The sequence below is a fragment of the Bos taurus genome, chromosome 20, assembly GCF_002263795.3.
Source record: "Bos taurus isolate L1 Dominette 01449 registration number 42190680 breed Hereford chromosome 20, ARS-UCD2.0, whole genome shotgun sequence".
Lineage (NCBI taxonomy): Eukaryota > Metazoa > Chordata > Mammalia > Artiodactyla > Bovidae > Bos > Bos taurus.
Genome location: NC_037347.1, coordinates 36,702,902 through 36,719,128, shown reverse-complemented (window position 1 = coordinate 36,719,128; position 16,227 = coordinate 36,702,902). Strand labels below are relative to the sequence as shown.

General features: G+C 41.4%; 1 protein-coding gene across 1 annotated transcript in view; it reads left to right on the top strand.

The window, feature by feature from the left end:
- WDR70 (WD repeat domain 70) overlaps nt 1-16,227 on the top strand; it is a 278,539-nt gene that overhangs the window by 249,767 nt on the left and 12,545 nt on the right. Inside the window, 4 exon segments of the mRNA NM_001076238.2 lie at nt 6,838-6,938; nt 8,563-8,642; nt 10,411-10,527; nt 12,572-12,734. Coding sequence (NP_001069706.1) covers nt 6,838-6,938; nt 8,563-8,642; nt 10,411-10,527; nt 12,572-12,734 — 461 coding nt within the window.

Here is a 16,227-nt window from a genome sequence, read left to right as displayed (position 1 = left end):
GACTTTAATAAATGCATTTTCCATGAGTTTTATAGGACTTAATTTGATAATTAGATGCCAGTTTTCAAAAAGTTTTCACCAGGGCTTCCCTGGTGGCTCAGATGGTAAAGAATCTCCCTGCAATGCAGGCAACCCGGGTTTGATCCCTGGGAAGATCCCCTGGAGAAGGAAATGGCAACCCACTCCAGTATTCTTGCCTAGAGAATTCCATGGACAGAGGAGGCTGGCTGCAGTCCATGGGGTCACAAAGAGTCAGACACAACTGAGCTACTGACATTTTCACTTTCTTTTCAAAAAGCATAATCTGTGCATCTGTGCCAGATATTTATGGCAGGTGTAGAGCAACGCTTTTCCTTGTTTGCTTGTTTTCAACAACCCCTACATTTATAAAAGTGCCACAACATTTTGTCTTTTCACCATTGGGCTTCTGTCTGGTTTATCAGAGAGAGAATTGTTTGGGGCAGGGAAGAAGGGAGATTAAGAAGATTTCCAGCAAAGAGTGACAATTGCTACCTGCCTGGCCCTCTGATGGAACTTCCTTAGAGTTGGATTAATGTGGAGGGGAAAAAATGGATAGGCACATGCTCACTTAGAAGAGCAGAGAAAATGTCTTTAATCATTTTTGTTCGAGGGGTGTCTCCGTGAAGATCAGGTGGGTGTTGAGGAGTCTTATTTATTGTAGACAAAGGTTTACTCAGCAGGTTTGCTTCCTGAACTTGAAAGGAGTGGAACTAAGCCCTATGGCCCAAGCATACTGCAGAATAATCCAAGTTTGGGAAAAGCAAGGCTTTGGGAGGACAAGACAAATAACCTGGAAGAGTTTAAAGCTTTCCTGCCTGACGCTTCTACCTACCTGGTTCAGTATTTTAATGTGGAAAGCAATTTTCCTTTCTCTGAAATGAAGCTTGGGTTTGTGCAAATCCAAAGAAAATGTTTTCACCAGTACCTTTGCATTTTCATCTGCCTTCCTTTTCTTCATTGTGGACTCACATCTCCATCTGTGTTCTTAAACTTGGGCATCAGCATATACATGGCCTTTCAGATGTATTGGGCAGTCCTGGGCAGTCCTGAGGGTGTGCACGGCCATGAGACTGCCTCTACACACATGTGCAAAACTGTGTGACAGTCTCCTTCACAGAAATGTGTGAGGCTCTTACCTTTGAAAATTTTGGAAAATACTTCTCCCAAGGAATCTCTGAGTTAGCTTATCCATTCTTGTACTATATGACAAAAACCAAACATGAAAAAACCAGATGGAGTTTCTTTTACAGTGTGGGGCAGCAGCTGGGAAGGATCAGGAAAGGGTGTTTCATCATAATCATGTTTAAGATATAAAATTAGGAAGGGTGCTGGGCTTCTTTTAGCATGTGAAGTCAAATGAGGGCGGTGTTTGGATATGTGCATTACTGACGCCTGAGATGTTCTGCAGGCATCGATTTCTTTTATAGTAACATTTGTGAACTGGGCAGTAGCTGGCTTTTTCTTTTATGATTTTAGTGATATCATCTGCTTTTTAGTATAAACTTGCTAGGACTTCTTCTGGGTTAGGTAGGTTTGGAGATGATTTAAAGTCTGCAGTGACTGTTCATTCCCATCTTCTGAAACAGAGCTTTGCATAATTAGGAGGTATAAAGGAATGACCATGGGAGTCGGGAAAACCTCCCTGAGCATCCCAGCTCCTCTGTGTACAAGTTTTCTGTGACCTTGAGAATGTTACCCCTCCTCTTGCAAGCCTCAATTTCTTCTTCTTGTGAAATCAAGGTGAGCTCATTAGTTTTGTAGTGTTGTGAGGAGTCAGCTACTTTTATAACATAAAGTTACAGATAACCCAATAGTTCCTTTCCTCCCATGTCCTAAAATACAAATTCATTTCTCTCATTGATTTCTTCCTCTTCTCCTTGTTTGCTTCCATCACATCAAGTAAACCAAAAAACCACAGCAATAAATTATTTGGGGTTTTTATGGCTTTCTTACTTTTGCAGAGGGGTAATTCCAAAGTTCCTGTTTTGGAATCTTGACACTGCTTTTTGTACACAGTGTTTTCTTCTTCTCTGCTCCACCCCCTCTCTTTTCTTTGGTCTCTGCAGAGAAGAAAGCTCTCTGTGTTGAGCACTTTAAAGTCTGGTTACTGCCTTGTCATCTTGCTTACGGTCTCTAGCACCAGTTACTGTCTCTCTCTGGCTGCTGCTAGAGCTGAGTACTTTGGGGGCAGACTGTGGTTCCTCTGCACTGCCAAATTATCTAAAATGACAGTAGCTTTTGGTTCAAAAAGCTAAACTTAATTTTATGGTGACATGGAGTTCAGTTTAAGCAGCTCGGGGAAGCCAGTGGTGTTTCCACAATGCTTTAGTAAGATGAAGTGGATCAGTGTAAGAATAAAATCCTTTATCAATTTAATAAAGCAAATCATTATATTTGAAATGTGCAGACTAACTTCAGAATCTAGTTCTTGGCAGTTCAGTGCTTTCTCTTTGCTCCGTGTAGATCTCCTGTCATGATGGTTCCCTCTGGTCCTTTAATTCAGATGTGTTCTCTGCCCTCCCTTCGCTGTCTCACTCAGTAAATCTGTCCATCTGAATGTGGCAAGCCCCCAGCCGCAGAAGTACCTCTTCAAGAACAGAGGATGGAGGCTGACTTTGTGGATGGTGGATGAAGTGAATGCACTCTTTTTAAGTAGCTGTAGCTCATTTGTCTTGTGATAGCTCCTTGGGCTTCTAGCAGGCACGTGTCCCATTGTTGTTATGTAAAACCCAGTATGTGTGTGTTTGACAAGTTAGCAGCGGGGAGCTCTGCTTGCTCCCCATCCTCGCTGCTGCTGCCGCCACCGCCGTCTCAGCAATTGTTTGGTTTGGCAGATGGCCAGCTCTCTCTGCTATAAGATGCATTTCCTTGACAGGACAAAGTGTGGAGCCGCATTAGCTGCAAAGTTTATGAAGGTTAGCTAAACACACACAATAAATATTAATAAACAAAAAAAAAGCCCACCCACCTTTGACTTTGAATTCTGTTTCTTCATTCCATGTTTTGGAATCCGGGTAGTGTTTGATTAATAACCAGTCTTAGGGTAATTGAGCCTTAAGTATCTTTTGCCTAACTCAGACTGCTCCCAGCGCCCTCATCGGATGCTTGGTGACTCGCCACCGCAGTGGATGGTGCTCCGGAATGACTGTTTAGTTCCAGGGGGCTCACTTGCCTTCTCCTTCCTTCCGTGTAAAAAGGAGGGTAAACGAGCTTCTCCATGAGAGCTTGTGCTGCCCAGTCACGTGTGTGTGAGGGCGTAGGAGGGAAAGACTGTGAGCGGGAATAGAGGTGCAGTGCCCTGACCTTGGACTCCCTGGAAAGCAGTCAGACGTTGGTCTGTTGGCCCGGCCATTGCCTCTCTCTAACATTTAAACCCTCAGCGTAGACGGAGAGGGTAACAGTAACCTGCTGCCCCTGGAAACTGCCTGTTTGGCTGGTGTCTTGGAATTTATCAGGCCTACGTTGTGGATCTTTTCCAATTCTGTACCCTGCTCGCTTGACAACATATTTGAGAACCAGTAATCTTAGACTGCTTAGCCAGACCTCTAGAGAACCAAGGAAGGGAAATAACTTTAGTACTATGTCCTTAAAATTGTCCTGGTTCCAATTGTGGGCAGCTGAGATTTCTGAAGACCCTTGAGAGCTCCTCTCAGTGTCTTCCCTTGCCCCTCTGGCTCTTGTTCATCCTTCTTTTCTGGCCCACATTGGGAGGGAACTAACCCTCTGTGTTTGTATGATACTTGAGTGTAATAAAAATCTGGAGGAATCAAATTATTTCTCATAGGCAGTAATGATTTTAACTTGAAAATTGTCTGTCTCCAACCCCACCTAGCAAAGCAATCTATTGAGGCTGGATGAGTTGTAACTTTTAATTTGTTCCTGCAGCAAATATTTATTAAGTATCAGACACTAATCTAGGCACTTGAGATCCTTGGCCACACAAAACAGACCAAGAGCAGCCTGTGTAGAACATTTATTCTAGTAGGGGAGGCAGACAGTAAGCGTGTGTGTGTGTGCATGCTTAGTCTCTTCAGTGTGTCTGACCCTGTGCGACCCCAGGGACCATAGCCTGCCAGGCTCCTCTTCTCTGTGGGGTTCCCCAGGCAAGAGTGCTGGAGTGGGTTGCTGTGCCCTCCTTCAGTGGATCTTCCCGACCAAGGGATCGAACCCATATCTCTTGGGTCTCCTGCATTGACAGGTTCTTTACACTAGTGCCACCTGGGAAGCCCAGACAATAAGCATAATTAACAGTACGTTATTTATTATGTTAGAAGCATGATTAACAGTAAGTTGTATATTATGTTAAAAGGTGACACATGCTATGAAAGCAAGGAAAATAAGGGGAGTTGTGTGGTGCAGTTTCAAATAGGGTGGTCTGAATAGTGATGACAGTTAAGCCAGGACTTGAAGGAGATGAGTATTGGCTTGGATGAGCTTATTCTAGCTTTGATGTGAAGTTGTTTGTGACTCTTTTCAAGTTTCCACATACCTGACCTTCATCGTCTAGAGATTTCCAGTGGTCTAGGCATGGTTCTCACATTAGTCTCAGTGACGGGGCACCTTGTAGTCAGGCTGTGCTTTGCAGACCATGAACTATTGATAAGCTTAATTCCATCTTACCAACAAGGCAGTTTTGTTAGGAGAAAAGTGTGACTTTTTCTACACATGCATGTAAAGTAAGTCTCATGAGCACACGCACAAAGGTGACAGTAACCTCACCCCCTAGTTGGTAAACTTTGATTTACTGCTTTCACATTTTACTGAAAAATATGATTTACTATTTTCAAGTTTTTCTATTAATATTCACTCACCATTGTATATGTTTTATCATCTTTTAGCACTTGCTAGTAGGCATTGAGTAGCAGATACTATAGGTTTAAAAAAAATCGTGGGACGAAAACTTAAAATTGTACAAACCTGCCTGTTTAACTTAATTTTCCCCCTGATGATAGGATAAACACAGCCACTTGGTTTGATTTTCTCAACCCTGTTCAGCAGTGCTGGAACCACTATTCTGGAATATTGTCAGACGTGAATTAGAAGTTCTGCAGACACTTTTACATATCTTCCATTTCTTCCTTAGTTTCTCAGGAATCTCAGAGTGGGCTTTGTAGCCATTTAACTACGTGCATTTTTTTTTTTTAACCAGTCAAGAGGAACCCAGAATTTCTATCAAAAGGGATTGCATCAGACAATCCCCTGGTATTTTGAGCATATAGTTGATCTCTGTTTTATTTTTTTAAATCAAATCAAACTTAATAACATGATAAATATAATTAACATTGCTGTATGTCATGTGACAGCTGTTAAGACAGTGTATCTTAAGAGTTCTCATCACAAGACAATAATTTTTTTTCTATTTGTTTAATTTTATATCTATATGAGATGAATGTTCAGTAAACTTATTGTCATAATCATTTCATGATATAAGTCAGATCATTATACCTTAAACTTACACAGTGCTATATGTCAATTATATCTCAATAAAACTGGAAGAAAAAAAATAAAAACCACACATGTCAACAAAAAAATAAAATAAAAGTCTAGAGGGATGATATGGGGAGGGAGGTGGGAGGGAGGTTCAGGATTGGGAACACATGTACACCCGTGGCAGATTCATGTTGATGTATGGCAAAACCAATATGATATTGTAAAATAATTAGCCTCTAATTAAAATAAATAAATTTAAATTAAAAAGCAAAAAAAAAAAAAAGGGATTGCAAAAATTACCAGATATTCTATCTTAACAAAAGAACTAGATGGTTGGGGAGAAGTAGCCCCCCCCCCCAAAAAAAAATTCAGCCCAAGGTAGATTTAGAAGACAGAAATTCCATGATTTACATTTTAATATTAGAACGTAAGATGGCAATATCTAATTGTACCCTTTCCTATTAGTCCTTGTACGTTGCTTGGCACATGAGAGATTCCTAATAATCACTGAATTAATGTTTCCACTCATTTCTTGTTCTATCAGAGTGAGAGTGACATCTGCAGAACCCAACATATGGTATTTCTGCCTACCAACCTTAGCCTCCTTCCCCCACCTTAATTCTATCCCTGCCATCTCTTCCACCTCTGCCCTCTTATTTCAGCAAAAATTAAAAACAGGTTGTAGTTCTCACTGGGAACTTGCAGTTCTTTCTGACCCCAAAACAGCACTTATTTTCCTCACCAGTAATGATTCACAGGATCATAGCTTCTTCCAGTGAACCTTCTCCTAACCTGCTTTTTGTTCAGGTTAACATCACATCTTTATATTCCATATCTCTGTTTTACTTCTGCTATTGTCCTGCTGGTTAATCTCACAGATAGGGAGATATTATTCATAGTTCACAAATGTGTGTTGTTCCTGAGAAAGCTTTATGAGATTTGGATCTCTGTTAAACTAAAAATAGTAACCACCTGGCCTCAATATGCTGTCCAGAGGGGCATACTGTGTGCATAAAAGCATGAATCGCTGAGATCTAAATCTGCTTCATTGGTAAAATGAACCAAGTTATGTGGGTTCAGCATTCCAAGATGCCAGCCTCACATGACAGCAGAGCTGGGAAGGCCCAGCTTCGTGGTTTTGATGCTATCAGAACAGGAGAGGAGACAAGGCAGGAAGGGGGTATTTTTTATATTTTTATAGAGTGTCACAGAGATAATATGTGATAGAACAGAACTCAGTGGTTTGGAAGAAAATGCCCTAAAAGCTACAAGTCATCATCAGGGTGACATTCAGTTTAGTAAACTAGCCATCCAAGTACCAGCAGAGTTTTCTTTCCCTTTTATTTGTGCCCCATTTAGATGATTCCCATGTCTTTTCCTTTTTAGAGTGTTGTCCGCTGCCTGTGGCACCCAAAGCTGAACCAGATCATGGTGGGGACTGGAAACGGGTTGGCTAAAGTCTACTATGACCCCAACAAGAGTCAGAGGTATTTCATAAGTGTTGCCTGTTTGAGATGGATGACAACAACTGGGGGGAGGGCTTTTTTTTCACCCCTGCTTTTATTTATTTCCTTCTTTGATGGGGATCCACCCTTTTAGAAAATGCAGCTGGCCCAGAGCAAAGCCTCAAACTCCTCATATTGTGCTTTAAAGAGGATTTAGATAGCTCCTTGATCCATACAGAATTCAAAGTGAAAGTTTCCTGGGGATTTGCAGTTCTTTAGCTGAAATGTTGAGTGCAAAGACGGGGGGAAGGCCTGCCCACTCTGCATACCACCCTGGACAGTGGCATTAGTAGTGATGCATGTAAGGGATTAACAGAGCAGGGAACGAACCACTCACAGGAAATGGAACCGGCTTGTCTGTTTTGTTCCCTTTCTGTTTGGGCTTTTCTCAGGTACCATTTGGATGTTTGGTGGAGTTGTTCTCTGCCAGCAGAGGACAGCACAGACAGTTTCCCCTTCTACCCCACATCTGCCCAATTGTCAAATTTAAGCATACCAGTGTGTTTCAAGGACCTAAAAAACTCACTGGAGGCTCAGTCAGTCCCTCAGTTATTTCTCTTTTCCTCGGGCACAAAGGTAAACGTGTCACCGTCCAAAAGAGATGCTCTGTTTCTCTCTATTAAGATACAGTAAGTGATTAGCTGTTTCTTTAGAATATCTATTACAAAATTCCACATGCTAAATTTACTGGGGTCCCCCATAAACCTGTTGTGAGGTCCCACAGTCTTCTGGGGGGAAAGGAAGCCTGTCCTCTATTAGTGAATATTTATTGACTATAGTTTGGCTCGGAATAGAAGCAGACAGTCCTATTTCCTTCAGAATTTTCTGAAATTGGAATCTTTGCCCTATAAAATAAAATTATATATTGTGGTCTTTAAGAACAAATAGGATTTTTTTGTTATTTAATAAAGAAATTTAAAATACTAATGTAAGTAGGATGAAAGGAAGGGGGCCATTTTACTTGAGAAAATGATGAGCCCCATTTGATAGCACCCTTTAGAAGGCACTATCTTTGGACTCTTTTTAAAAATTTACTTATTTGTATTTGTCTCTCCTGAAAGGGATACTCATTATTGCTAAGGAGAGTGAAACATTCTAAGCACACTTTTGGTTAATCCCACACATTCTTGGGCTGTAGCCCCTTGGCAGTCCTGCCAAGCTGACTTGGATCCAGACACTTGTACTCTTGTATTTGAGATGTGGACAAATGCCACTTGGGCTGTAGACCACCCAGGTTGCTTTCATCTGAGCCATAAACTAAAATTTGAACCCTGTGACCTTTAGGGTGAAAAGGTTGATTAATGTTAATATCTCTTTAAGATCTTAATTTTAGGTTATTTCTATAGATTTTTAAACTAGCCTTTTGTTTTCCGGTTACCTTTCTAACCCTCTCACACAGTAGTAACCACTGATGCACAGACTTGCCTTCCCATATGTTTAATCTGTTATCACCAAGGGCTCCATCTGTGGCCAGTCCTTAGAAAGCCAAGGACTTGGTGAGTTGGTGTGTACAGAGTGTGTTCCTGAAAAGTGTCTAATGCTTTTGACATCGACTTTCTGTTTCTAAGACCAAATAAAGGAAATAATTTGCTTTAACTCCTCTCAGGGGAGCGAAATTATGTGTAGTTAAAACCCAGCGGAAGGCGAAGCAAGCAGAGACTCTAACCCAGGACTACATCATCACCCGTAAGTTGTTAGCATGGTCTCTCTGTCATGCATCTGTCTTCTGTTCTAGTGTGCTGTTGATCTCATGGCTTTAGAGACAGAAAAAGCCCTCCAAGTTCAGGCATATATTAAAAAATACCCTATTCATGTGTTTAGGATGGGAGTCATGTAATCGCAAACTCCTTCATCTTCTGTGACTCATCCCAGAGACAGGGTTACTTCATGTAACTTTCAACCCCAAAAGGAAGAGCCTAAATTCTGTGACCCTGTGACAGATTGATCCAGAGACCTTCAGATATAAAATGAACTACCTGAGGTACAATCAGAAATCTTATCAGGACAGAGCAGCGTCTCAGCTTTGTCACACAACTTTGTTAATCTGATAGATTTTCGTTTCCCAGAGTCACAGTCTCAGACCTGCCAAGGGTAGCGGCTAGAAAGATCTCAGATGCAGTAGCAATTGCCATTAGCAGGTGTCCTGTGGACTTGCTCGGTGGCTCAGTCTCAAGCCCAGGGGGCGCTGCACTGCTGGGTTTTCTCCCTGGGGGTGGGTCTTATATAAAACCAAGTCCCTTGGAGTTGGTGATGAGTAAAAAGATCCCATGGCATTTTTTTGCAAGAGTAGAAGTGTTAAAGTCAGTGTCAGAAGCAGACTAGCTCATGTAATTACACGTGGCCTACTTAAATTCCTGCAGTCGTTTGAAGTGAAAAGCTATTTTTCCCTCTCCTAAAAATACTATTGTGTCATGTTGCCCAGCAGAGTGATGGGTGGCTGTGTTTCTCAGCTCCCCTAACTCAAGGCAGGCATGTTACTGGTGAGTGACATGGTCCTGGCCCAGCTGGCGGTGTGCATTAAGGATGGCAGGCACTAGAAGTGGTTTTCAGGTGTTACAGCCATTTCTGTCATTCACATCATAAATTTCCTTTAAACCCTTATTATCCTTTTAATTCTCTCCCACTTTTCTCTTTTAAAGAAGTTTTAATTTTCACCTAAACATTCAAAGACATTATTCTGGTACTTTTTGTGGTCATAAATAGATACTTAATTCTTTCCCCAGTAGTCTTCCCCCTCTCCACCAGAATATGACAGTTTCCCTTATAAATTTGTATTTTCTTTTATATTCTGAAACTTAATTCTGACATTGAGTGAACAACCAAGAGCAATTGGACAGATGTTACTCTCTGATTTTTATTCTTTTGTTGACCACATTGAAAAAGGAATAAGTCCCTGTTAAGTCACCACATCAGGAGATTCAGTCACCTCTGTGCCTCTATCCCAGTTTCTGTGGGATAAGTTTCCCTCCCTTCTGGTTGCTCAGTGTTGTCAACCATTCCTGAGAGGTTCACACATTTCAGAAATGTGTGAAGTGATTCCAGTGTTTATGAGGCCTCTGAGGACACCGAGGCTGACAGCTAGCTGTTGGCATTATTCACATTTGGGTCCTGTAAGAAAAAAAGTAAGCGGCAGTCCCATTAAGTGTTTCTTGTCAAAACCACAGAAGTTAAGTTTAACTGCTGCCCACAGTCTGGTTCATGGGGAGCCTCATCAGTGTTTCCGTGACGGTATTTGACAGTATTTCCTGAGCGCCATTAGTTGCCAGGAGAGGTGAACAACGTGTCTGGTCTCAAACGAAATTGGCTAATTGGTTGCAGTAAGACTGTCTTTTATTATTAGATGAAGGCCGTCATTATGACTTCCATTTCATCTACATTTAGTCATGCTCTAGCTATGTTTTTGGATGGAAGGGTTATTATCATAATGAAATTTTTCAACTGTGACTTCTCCTAGCTCATGCCTTGCCTATGTTCCGCGAACCTCGCCAACGGAGTACAAGGAAACAGCTGGAGAAGGACAGACTGGATCCCCTGAAGTCTCACAAACCCGAGCCTCCTGTCGCAGGCCCAGGTGACTGATCTAGCTAGTGACCTGCAGAGGGGGTCATTGAGGGCCAGGGTAGGGTAATCAGGACAGAACTTGGAAGATCTTTTGGGCCTGGATACCCGTCTTCAGAGATTTTTACTAAATAGGATTTTTCAAACACCTTCTTCAAGCCTCAGAACTTTTTGCTTAAAGAACTGATGCAGAAGCCCAGTGCATAAAACTGATGGAAATGGAGCTGCTGTGCTGAAGCAGAGAGGAAGCCCAGAGCCATTTCTTCTTGGTCTCCAAGTCCTTTAGGGGACCTCACTGGAGCTCTGGGGCTCCTTGGAACTCAGTGTTTAAATCACTGCTCACCATACTGGCTTAAAATTCAACATTGAATACTTTGGCCGAAATTTAGGCTGGATTAGAGTTCACAAAAGTCAGAAAGGGGCCATCATTTAGTTCTGCGTTATTAAAATAGAGCTACCCATTTCCCTAGAAGATGAATAAAAATCCTTAGAGTTTCTAAGAAAGTAAGGCCAGAAGAAAGCAAGGCAGAATCGGCCATCATACAGCCGCGCCTTTGCTAGAATCCCTTTCTCTGTTATCAGCTGCACAGTCTCCATTTATTCTAGGTTCACAAGCTTATATCATTTATGACTTGTTAATTCATCTGAACCTGACTTCTGGACCTCTATCTCTTTGGCCTGCCCCTTTAGCATTGAAAAAAATCTCATATACCAGTCTCAGTTTTTTCCCCATTTTCTCTGCCATCGTCCTCTAATCAGAGTTCCTGTATAATATTCTTGCCTGGATTATTAAAAAGCTCTTGTAACTAGGTACTCTCTCAACGCTCTCTCCTCACTACTCCCTTCATTCATCTTACAGCTTTTATTCCCAATTCCTGTAGTTTTCATATTGCTGCTGCCCCCACATCTTCAGAAGCTGTGCACTGTCCAGTTGCATGCACAGAGATTCAGAGTTCTCTGCAGTCTGACTCTCAGCCGTGTTTGAGCTCTACACCTCACCTCTCTCCTACTCTAATCTTCTGATATGACTGTTGGTTCATCCCTGCCCCCAAATGCCCATTGAACTTACCTCTTTCTATACTTTTGTATTTAAACTATTCAGTTCACTGAAAATAACCTTCTCTGTCTTCTGACTTCTCCCAAACTGGATGTATTTCTTCCTATAGATTCCCTTCCCACATCAGCTTGAAGAGCTCTTTTCTTCTAAGTGCTACTAATATAATAGTTGCTAGCCATACAAATTCTCTGGCAATCATTTCCTGCCTAATAAAATTAATCTTTTAGTGCTACTTGACTTTTCATGTGGTGTTTTGTCTTTTTTTTTTTCTCTTTAACCTGCTTGAGAAGTCATATGTCTTTTGAGTACTGGGAACCAGGCTAGCAGTTGAGGATTCAGTGGGGAACAAATTCCTGAACAGGTGAAGCTTCCTGTCGAGAGCCATTACATATAGTAAAATAAGTCTATTATTCTATTATTGACTTATTAAAATAAGTCAATCAGTCTATTCACCTTGTTTTCTTTCCTACAAGGTCCTTGGAAGATGGCAAGCCCTAAGATATTCTTGTTTAAAACTAAAATAGCATCTAATGATGATTGGTTATTTTTATTAATTGAATTTCATGTATTCATGCCTGAAGAATTTTTTAAGGCATATACATGGCAAACTATTTATATTTCTTCCTACATTGCTGTCATTGTGTAAACTGGCAACTAAAGCATAATAAAAACATGTCTATATTTTAAAATACTATGGGGAAGTTGAGCTTTGGTGATGTTCCACTTTGGTTGTGATTACCTTAAATGAAAGCAGAAAGGACAATACTCAAGTACTCTTAAGTGTGCTTCAAACTAAAGGCTATAGAAGCCCCAGAATGCTTAAAACCTTGATTCTTTGCGGAATGACAAAAATCAGGTCAATCTGAACCCCTGACCCTACCCTGTCATTCACTGAACCTGTAGCCTGGGCAGCCAGCAGTGAAGGATTTTCAGCCTTGTCAGATAAGCCCAGACTGTATGCTCACTCTGTTCCTGATTTGTTTTTTTCCCTTTGGAACAGGTCGTGGTGGCCGGGTTGGAACCCATGGAGGCACTCTGTCTTCATACATTGTGAAGAACATCGCTTTGGACAAAACCGACGACAGCAATCCCCGGGAAGCCATTTTGCGGCATGCCAAGGCGGCCGAGGACAACCCGTACTGGGTTTCTCCAGCATACTCCAAGTAAGGAACCAGCCTTTTAAAATAGAACATTTCTTATGTTAACAAATTGGGTAGAACATAGCTTTGGGGTTCTAACTTCTCCCTTTCTTTTTTATTCTTAAGCATGAGAAATAGGCCAGGTACTAAAGGTCCAGAAACATACGCATTTGTTTATATCTGAGGACTCTAAACTTCTAAGTTTCTAAACTAGGCCACTTCCATCAGAGTTATACCAGTATTCTTGCCTGGAAAATTCCTTGGACAGAGGAGCCTAGCAGGCTGCAGTCTATGAGGTCACAAGAGTCAGACATGACTGAGCACTCACACAAACCCATTGTGGGGGTTCCCTGGTGGCTCAATGGTATAGAATCCACCTGCCACTGTAGGAGACGTGGGTTTGATCCCTGGTGGGGATGATCTCCTGGAGGAGGAAATGGCACCCCACTCCAGTATTCTTGCCTGGGAAGTCCCATGGACAGAGGAGCCTGGGCGATTTGAGGGCCCCTGGTGGGGAGCATCATATCCTCTACTGCATGTGTTGTAGCAGAGCAGACTTTACTGTATGACATCAGTGGTGGATGTTCACAACATGTATGAGTAACCAGACAACACAGATGGAACGTCTCTGAACGGTTAGTTGGATAATATCACAACAGCTAAGAGGGTCATATCAAGGCTGGCCAGCTAAATAGTTTGCATTTAGCCTTCATTTGTATCAAATCTGTGTGCTATAAACTAATATGTGTCAACACATCCTTGGCATTCAGATATGCTTGTGGGTTTATGGATTATGCCTCTGTTGACACTTCTGTTTCTAATGGAATCGTTATTGCCTATTACCATTAGGGATTTTTTATGCTTCAAAAATTTGTTTAGAAGCATACCAAAAATTATCTGAGGAAAGGAAGAGTAAACAGAGCCATAGTTTAAAATTTGCCAAACATAGTTAAGTAACATTTTGATAGTGAACTGCTCCAAACAGATGTACATACATTTGTACACAGAGTAGATTGTTGCAGTGTCTCCACAAATATTGAAAAAATGTCATTTGCTGATTAATGATTGGTATTAGCAACATGAGCTTCCCAGGTGGTGCTAGTGGTAAAGAACCCACCTGGCCAGTCCAGAAGATGTAAAAGTTGTGGGCTTGATCCCTGGGTTGGGAAGATCCCCTGGAGGAGGGCATGGCAACCCACTCCAGTTTCTTGCCTGGAGAATCCCATGGACCGAGCTTGGTGGTCTACAGCCTGTAGGTTGGACAAAGAGTTGGACATAGCTGAAGTGACTTAGCACGCATGCATATGTTAAAATCTTCTTTTTTTTTTTCCTGTGAACTTTCTGTTTATGTCTTTTGCCCTTTTGTCTATTTGTCTTTATATTAAGGAGCTTAACCCTTTGTGTGTCATGTATTGCAAGTATTTCTACTAGTCAGTTGTCTTTATTTTTACTTGGTTTATGATATTTTCCCCCCAAGTAAAAAACTTTATTAAATGTGGTCAGATTTAGAGGGGTTTGTTGTTGTAGTTGTTTAGTCGCTAAGTCATGCCTCACTTGTTGGCGACCCCCATGGATTGTAGCCCACCAGGCTCCTCTGTCCATGGGATTTCCCAGGCAAGAATATTGGATTGGGTTGCCGTTTCCTTCTCCAGGGGATCTTCCCAACCCAGGGATCAAACCCAGGTCTCCTGCATTGGCAGGCGGATTCTTTACTATTGAGTCACCTGGGAAGCCCCTGAAAAATTATATCACACACAAATAATTTCCAACATTTGTACCTGCTATTTCTTTATCTTATCTAATTGTACTGACTAGTACTTCCAGAACAGTATTAAATAATAAAACCAATAGTGCACATCCTTTTCTTAAAGCTTGTGTAATTGCCCTTTTTGTAGATGAAAAAAAGTCGACATTGGCAATTTCATATTGTTCAATTAATGGTATCTCTCCATAAAGCATGACAACTTTTGAAAACACCCACATGCAAGATGTTAGAGAAGATTCAACAAAGATTTATGGAACACCTACAATGTGTCAGATATTGTTTTAAGTTGTGGTTTATGGAGCTTATATTCTGGTAGACAGAGACAGACAATAAATAAATCCATAAATGTTAGATGGTAGCAAGTGCAATGAAGAAAGATAAAATAGGGATAAAGGGGCATAGAGTAATCGGGGAGAGAGAGGGGCACTATTTTCAGATACAACAATCAGGATAGAACCTCTGCTAAAGTGGTCGTGGACTTGAGTGGAATGAGGGAATGAACCATGCAGGGATCCAAGGGAAGAGCATCCTAGGCGAAGAAAACACGGCGTGGAGACAAGAGGCATGTTGCTTTGAAATAGATGCTGAGTTTTATTGAATTCCTTTGTCATGTCTCTATGAATTTCTACTTGTTGTGTTTTTGTTTTGGTGGGAGGTTTTTCTGGCCACACTGTGTGGTTTATGGGATCTTAGTTCCCCAACCAGGGGACCAGAGATGGAACCCTTGACCTCTGCAGTGGAAGCTCAGAATCCTAACCACAGGACTACCAGGGAGTTCCCTGTGTACTTCTACTTTGATCAATGAATATGATTCATCATATTACAAAATTCCTAATAGTGGATCATCCTAGCATCTGTGATATGACCCTCACATGCTTGTGGTTTGTTCTTTGTCAGGTGTTAGGCTGCCTTCCTAAAAACTTCATGTGCTTTCCTTTTCTGTGTATACTCTTGAACTGCCTTGTGTACCATGAAATCTATTTGTAAAAATCGGAGAGATGGTGAAACTGTTGAAGTCAGGTGCTTTTGTAGAGGAGAGAGTGAGTAGTAATTCCTTAATCTTTCTCTTGGTTGTCTATCCCCTCATGGGAAGTAGACTCTTTGGATTTTCTGACTTTTCTGAGGCTGCTTGGTAATTAATATTTTCTTGGAAAAAAACACCCTCTTCCAACAACACAAGAGAAGACTCTACACATGGATATCACCAGATGGTCAACACCAAAATCAGATTGATTATATTCTTTGCAGCCAAAGATGGAGAAGCTCTATACAGTCAGCAAAAACAAGACCTGGAGCTGACTGTGGCTCAAATCATGACCTCCTTATTGCCAGATTCAGACTTAAATTGAAGAAAGTGGGGAAAACCACTAGACCATTCAGGTATGACCTCAATCAAATCCCTTATGATTATACAGTGGAAGTGAGAAATAGATTTAAGGGACTAGATCTGATAGAGTGCCTGATGAACTATGGACTGAGGTTTGTGACATTGTACAGGAGATAGGGATCAAGACCATCCCCGTGGAAAAGAAATGCAAAAAAGCAAAATGGCTGTCTGGGGAGGCCTTACAAATAGCTGTGAAAAGAAGAGAAGTGAAAAGCAGAGGAGAAAAGGAAAGATATACCCATTTGAATGCAGAGTTCCAAAGAATAGCAAGAAGAGATAAGAAAGCCTTCTTCAGCGATCAATGCAAAGAAAAAGAGGAAAACAACAGAATGGGGATGACTAGAGATCTCTTCAAGAAAATTAGA